Source organism: Hylobates moloch, unplaced genomic scaffold, assembly GCF_009828535.3.
Source record: "Hylobates moloch isolate HMO894 unplaced genomic scaffold, HMol_V3 SCAFFOLD_7, whole genome shotgun sequence".
Lineage (NCBI taxonomy): Eukaryota > Metazoa > Chordata > Mammalia > Primates > Hylobatidae > Hylobates > Hylobates moloch.
This window is the reverse complement of record NW_026652282.1, coordinates 70125342-70132339: the sequence shown is the minus strand read 5'-3', so window position 1 is coordinate 70132339 and position 6998 is coordinate 70125342. Positions and strand designations below refer to the sequence as shown.

The 6998-nt window shown below is 35.1% G+C and overlaps 1 protein-coding gene across 1 annotated transcript in view; it reads left to right on the top strand.

The window, feature by feature from the left end:
- Positions 1–300: 300 nt before the first annotated feature.
- Positions 301–6998, top strand: part of POF1B (POF1B actin binding protein) — a 110970-nt gene continuing 104272 nt past the window's right edge. Inside the window, exon 1 of the mRNA XM_058441329.1 lies at positions 301–582. Within this exon, the coding sequence (XP_058297312.1) occupies positions 301–582 (282 nt within the window). The remainder of the gene's footprint in view (positions 583–6998) is intronic.

Genomic DNA, 6998 nt, shown 5'->3' with positions numbered 1-6998 from the left:
CCTCAAGGGCGTGTCAGTACCATTTCCTGGAGCAATGTCACAGGGTGGCTCCATTTTCCATTTGAGCTCAAATATTTTGCTGCTTCCTCCGTAGCTGCCAGACCTGCTCTTGCTGCTGCTCAGGTAGCTTTCTTCTCTTCCCGGCTCCACTATTGGCAGAGGTTTTTGATAAGTGGTTTCCACACGTGTGTCGTGTGTCTGTCTGCCTGCCTGCTTGCCTGCCTTTTTCTTCCATTATATTTCTCTGTTTGTTCCTTAGGTAGAACATCTGGGAGGTCCCTTGCTGACCACTGGAAGAAGATGAGCTCGAGCTATTGGAGTGAGACGAGCAGCAGCAGCTGTGGAACCCAGCAGCTACCAGAGGTGCTGCAGTGCCAGCCCCAGCATTACCACTGCTACCATCAGTCAAGCCAAGCCCAGCAGCCTCCAGAAAAAAATGTAGTGTATGAGCGAGTGAGGACCTACAGTGGGCCCATGAACAAGGTGGTGCAGGCCTTGGACCCCTTCAACTCACGGGAAGTGCTCTCCCCTCTCAAAACCACCTCCTCCTACCAAAATTTGGTTTGGAGCGACCATTCTCAGGTACAACAAAGAAAGCTATGCCAGACTAGTGGAGAAGGGCAATCTTCAACCTGATTTCTCTTCCTTTCTGCTTCTTTGCCTCTATTCCACAGGATATCTTTTGGTGGATTGCAGTTATATATGCCTTGGACAGTCACCCAAATTCATCTCTTGGCTGTTATTTCACTTACTAGTGTCTGTGGTTGTTCCTTTCCGGGTTTCACTGATTTTCATAATCTAACCATAGTATAGGAAGGCTCATTTTCTGTTTGATCTGACTGAAAGATCTGATCCAAAGAATCCCTTTGCCCCTACTGCAAAGCAGTTCTCAACTTGAGTACAGTAGATTTTTATTAGAACAAGTTCCTACTGATTCACTTCATATCAGAAGCAAACAGGTTTTTTTTGGTATCAAATATGGTGATACAGGTACTGTGGCATGTCTGAGTGATAAGCAGTTATTTGTGCTCAGCAAATAGTATAGCTGCTCTAGGATAAGTGAGAGGTGCAGATGTCTGAATTGTCATATGTGTTTCATCTTCCAAGAATGACACACTTTTTATTGTACAGCCTAGGTGAATAATTTATGGAATACTTGTAGAAAGAGTACTGAAAGAGTAGATATAGCATTGAGGAAGGCAAGATGTAAGCAATTGTTACATGAAAGCTGCAAAAGATGGAACTCTAAGACATCCCATAAAATGAAATACATTTGTTTCTTAAGTTATTCTTAGCACCAATACCTGTGTTAATAACCTTCCCAATAAATACAAGGTAACACTGCAAGACTATATAAAATTAACAGCTTTATGTGTATTTTTATCCTCTGACTCCTTTTACATTAAATTTGCATGTTTTAAGCTTTCTGGAAAATTCTGTCCAAACTGAAATTGTGTTTTTAAGATACAAAAATCTCAAAAAGCAGTCATTGGGATATGATGCTATGTTACATTATTATTACCAATCAGGAACAATACATATTATTTTTCCAAAACCCACAAATTTAAGTAGAATATAAAGTAACATTTCTCAACTGGTTGAGAAAAACTCCACTTATACTGAGGTCAAGGAGAAGAAAAATATAAAGGTCATAAATACTAGTTTGCATGAGTGATAAAAATAATGCAAATGTGCATTCCAATATTCATACTGAGATGCTAATGCAGAACAAAATGAATGCCACCTTTGTTTTATTGTAGCTCAAAAACAATAATGTGAAGGTTAAAAACAATTACTATTATCTTAGGAATCCTAAAATCATCCTATCTGCCATAGCTATTTAAACAAATTTAGACCCCTTTTTTGTCAACTTGCTAGTAAAGGAAAGGTAAATAGACATTTAAAAGCTGAAATTTGACAAATTATAAATATTGGCTACCGAACAATTTTTAGGAGTATGTTTTATTATTTACTCCTTGGTTCAACTTCCCCTTTCAATAACTCAGGATCAAGTTGGTTGAGCTTTTTACAAGATTTTCCTTATTTTACCTGGCATTTGCCAAAGTGATCCTTAAAAATGGACTATCTCCATCCTAAAATGTAGTTCACCATAGAGGAGTTTATAAACAACCCAGGGGTAGAAAGTGCAGCTGCAGAAACTGGGATAAAAGATTAGAATGGAGGGCTCTGTGAAATCTGAAGTTATTTATGATTGAAAAGGAAGAAAAATAAGTGCTGTTAGAAAATGAGAAAGGTGAAAGTTAAGCTATGTGGTAAAGGGAAAAAAAGAAGTATTAATTCCTTAGTGAAACAAGAAGAAAGAATATTTGACTATAAATTTTCAAACTGAGTTGGATATCAAAGGGCATTCACAAATCCACTAAAAGAGAACTTGGCAAGACAGCTTTTAGATAGCTGCTACAAAGAATATGACGAGGAAACTCTTCTATTTTATTTTCCTTTCTCCCTGTTTATTGATGGAATGGCATTGTGGCATCGTGTAAAGTAGGACCTAGATTTGATCTGAAATTACCTTTATGCTAACGAAATAAGTATAATGTGATGGTATGTATAATGTACCATGACAGGCATGAGCAAGCAGTACATATTACTCAAAAACCCTTAATTCACTTTATGTTTCAATAAAGTCTATCCTTAATAAACCATGTTTCAGATGAATTGATGTGTAGCAATTAGTCTAATACCAGAGTTTGTGACCATGGCAGCTAGAAAAATGGATATGACAATCAATGGTTGATCATCATGAATTCAGTTAAACCTTTACTTTGTTTTTGTTTTGTTTTGTTTTGTTTTTTACCTTTTGGTTCTTGGAAGACATTCAGGGAATTCATGAGACTGTAAAATAAATATTACCAGTAGTAAAATATGTTGCCTTTGAGAAACCAAAATTGATGCTACTCTGCTTTGCTTCCTGAATCATAATTTTAGGTCATGTAGTAGACATTTTTGATTTAATCAAATGTTTTTTGTAGCACTTTATTTTCCATTTCTAGCTTTTGAGTACGTGCTTTTCTTCTCTTAACCCCTTGTGCACTAAAATGGTGTTTATGGATGTAAACATATTTTAAATTTCTCCAGATATATAATGTTACTTTGTTTCTTTAATTAAATGTATATTTTATGTTTTTTTGGTTATTATTTTGTTTGATTGATAGAGTGTTTCTCAGAGAAAATTAAGTGTAGAAACCAGTTGCTGGTGAAATTTGCTAAATTAATGGTAGAATTAAAATTACTGGGTTTATCTGCATGAACACGTATAGTCGAACACAGATATAATCAAGGTCTCGGATGCATTTTAGAACTGAATGTGGTCTTGCAAATAAATAGAGTTCTAGAAGCTTAAAGTAAAACAAAACTTCTTAGTTCAATCTTTTACAAAGCTTAGCTGTTAACCTACCATCATTAACTCAAAATGAAATGCCTTAAATGAGCAACATTGATATGAATTACTCATTGGGCTAACATTCTTTCCTTCCACTAATTAAAGTTTTCATGAAGTTCAAGATATTTTTCATGTATACAGAGCAGCTCTGTTGTGAGAGAGAAAAAAATGGATTAAAATAAAATATTTTTAAATACCAGTCATTCACTGAATACATGTTTATTAAATGCCTATTTTTTAGCAAACACTGTGATTTTCTGGATAAATATCATTAACCTGTCCAGGGAGAGTTCATTTTTAGGACAGACATACAGAGCCTGGTCTGTAGGTGTCCCATGTGTCTATCTATATTTCATTTTAAAGGATTATTTTGTGTTGTGACCATGAGCATTTTATCAAGTAAAACATGCTTCTCTGAGAGAAGGATTATTTTAGTGTATATGTTATAAGGGTTGCCATTCTTTTGAATTTGAAACTTGCAAACAAACTCTAGAGAGCAGCCTGGGGGAAAATGTGTGTTTACGAATGACCTTTGTTCTCAACAATTATTCAGCTGGGGCTTACCTTTGTTTATATGATTTTTTTGTGCTTTTTCTTTGGTTGCAAAGATTGTGGATAACTCTTCTACTCTTCCAGGATTTCTATACACTATCAGAAAAGTTTCCCATTCTGTGGGGAGGGGTGTGCTGCTTTGATAAATTGTTGTTCGAGGGCGTAGTCACTAAAGTGAATGATTGTTCAAGGAAGTAGGTTGCCTGAAAAAAGAATGAGGTCATAGGATAAAGGGGTTGCATTTTCAGCTTTGGTCTCCTCTTTTGTGCTTACAATTAAATGAAGCTATAGAAATTGGAGAGTGCAACTAATTGCTGAGTGAAAATGCCCATGGCAATTGTATCTTGTTTAAGGGAGGTCTGATAAATTGCTGGGCCTGTTTTCAGTCAAAGGCACTCATAAGCTGTCACGGTGTGTGTGTGTGGCAAGATATGAGGGTGGCAAGTGGAAGAGAGGGAAACTGTCCTTTCAAGTTTATTTTCTTGACAATTCATGACAAAACAATTGGGGAATTTGCCATGCTCTTAAGCCCTATTTAAAAGTTAAAACTTTTATAAGTAAATATATTTCAGCCAACTTTTTCTTCACACCAGGAGCTATCCCAGTAGAGGTCCTTTTTTGATTTTCAATAAGGTATATATACTCATAATTTTTAAAGACAGAAAGCATGCACTGCAAAAAGACTGTATATTTTATTTTCTCTGTCTCCTAGTTTTCTTCAGAAAAAGAAGAGAAAGAACCCAATATGGACATCTTAAATGAGGGATTTGGGTTGGAGAGAAGGAGGAACAGGAAGTAGTTCTATTATACATTCGGTTGCTTTCTTTGTATGACAACAGAAACACAGATTTTATCCTAAATAAAAGAAGTGTTTATTTCATCTAAAGAGAGATTATTATAAATAACATGTTTCTTGCTATGTAAGTTCAGTATAACATCTCAACAATAACCTCAGACAGGTGTTTAACTATGTTACATGGCTTTGAAAGATCCTAACAAAAACGTCTCCCATACTATTCAGGGAATTTATTCAAATGGAGGTTTGCCTTGGCAAATTCTGTCAGCATAAATGTCAGGTGGTTTTTAAAGATATTGCTCCTTTTGAAACTGTTCAGCCTAGAGTATTTGTAGCTCACTATTCTTACCTTCAGTGATTCTCATAGTCGTTGGGAGTAACAGGAGCATACACAAACCTTCCATGGTTTTCCTTCATGGAATAATATACTGTATATTAGTCTTTATGTAAAGTTTTAAAATTCAAATTAGACAACATAAAAGAGTTATACTTTCATGTTAACAAGTTTCCAAATATTTAGAAACAAAGCCTGCACTATGTATGTAATATTCTCTATGATTTAATTCTCATTACCTTCAGTCTCTCCTGTATGTCTTACACCAGGCTTTTGAGCTCTTTGACCAGAGCTGTCAACAGGAAAATGAAGCCAACAGGTCTTGACTGAAGAGGTTCAGGTTTTGCAGTCTAAAGACCAATTGCAGAGAAAATTGTATGAAGAAAATGCCCAAACAGGTCTATGTGGAATGTCTCAGGAAGAGCTGTAAATAAATACGCAATCATGAGGTGAACTTTGGCAGAATAGAACTATGAAGCAGTCTAGTTGGAGTCCCTAGGAATATTCATTTTAAAATCTCCACAACTTTAATTACACCTAAGAATATGTTCTCTAGAAAAGTTGCTTAAATTCCCTATACACATCCCATATCACTCCTCTGCTGCAAAAACCTTCAATGACACTAAGTATCTATAAATTGCTTAGTCTGACTTTCAAGACCCTCCATGATAGGGCTCCTGTGGAACTTCCTGGAACTCTCCTTCTGGTGTCCTATGTTTTAGCTAAGTGTAAATGATTGTTCTCTAAATAAAGTCCCCAATTTTTCCACAGCTATGTCTTTCACTCCGTTGCTCTTACATCTGAACTGCTCCTGCTCCTCACCCTCACCAATCTAGACAACCTGAAATTATACAAATTTTTCAAGCCTTTCCTCAGGTGTAACCTTCTGATCCTCTGATTGTCCCAGGTTGAAGTTATCTCTTAGCCCTCAAAACTCACCTAGTGAACTTCTTATAGGTCTTATGATAGTCTACTTAATTCCTGTTTGTACTCATAGTGTTTATCCCCTACATGATTATAACCATGAGAGGGTAGAGATTATATTCTACTCATCATTTATATCTCTTTCAATGCCACTACACAATAAGTAGTGAAGAAACTGCAAGTTAGTAACTTAGTCACATATATAATCAATCCAGTGAAAATAATATTTCATATTAATACATGGGTTTTTTGTTTTTCACAACTCTTCCATGTATATGATTATCTAGTAAACAACTTACTAGAACCTCAAAAATTAGCTAAAACAAGCATTATTATGTTTATTGTACAAATTGTACAATGTACAAATAAAGACAATATTCATTGTGTATTATTTATCTGTTAAACAAATAAGGAAATTGAGACTCGAATAGCTCAAAATAACTTGTCTATTTAGTACAGCTGGTTAGTGAATGCCCTGAGTTTAGAAACCAGCTCCTGATATTTTCATTACATCAGCTATCTCCCTTAATTAACTTTAGATATTCATGATTTCAGTTTAAAAATTAGTTCACATTTTTTATTTCAACAAAACATTTGATGATTACCCTTACTGTTTATTTTCCCATTCTAATGTTCCATTATCAGAATAGAAAATATCAAAAATACATTAGAGGACAAAAATAGTTTTCCCTCTAGTTTTCAAGGTCTTGCTCTGAAATAATCCTAGAATTCAGGGTATATATTAAGTTTTTAAGGTTTTCCTTTTATCAAAGGAGAATAACACCTTTTGAGCTTCTGCCTTCCCTTCTTTCTCTACTGCACTGAGCTACTCTAAAGCATTCTCACTAAAGTAAATAACTGAGACATTTAGGCCGTTTGCACATCATCTGATTTAACTCTAAAAACAGCTTATATATAAAACTGCCCTTTCTGCACATGTACCCCAGAACTTAAAGTATATATATGTATATATAAATAAATATAAAGTA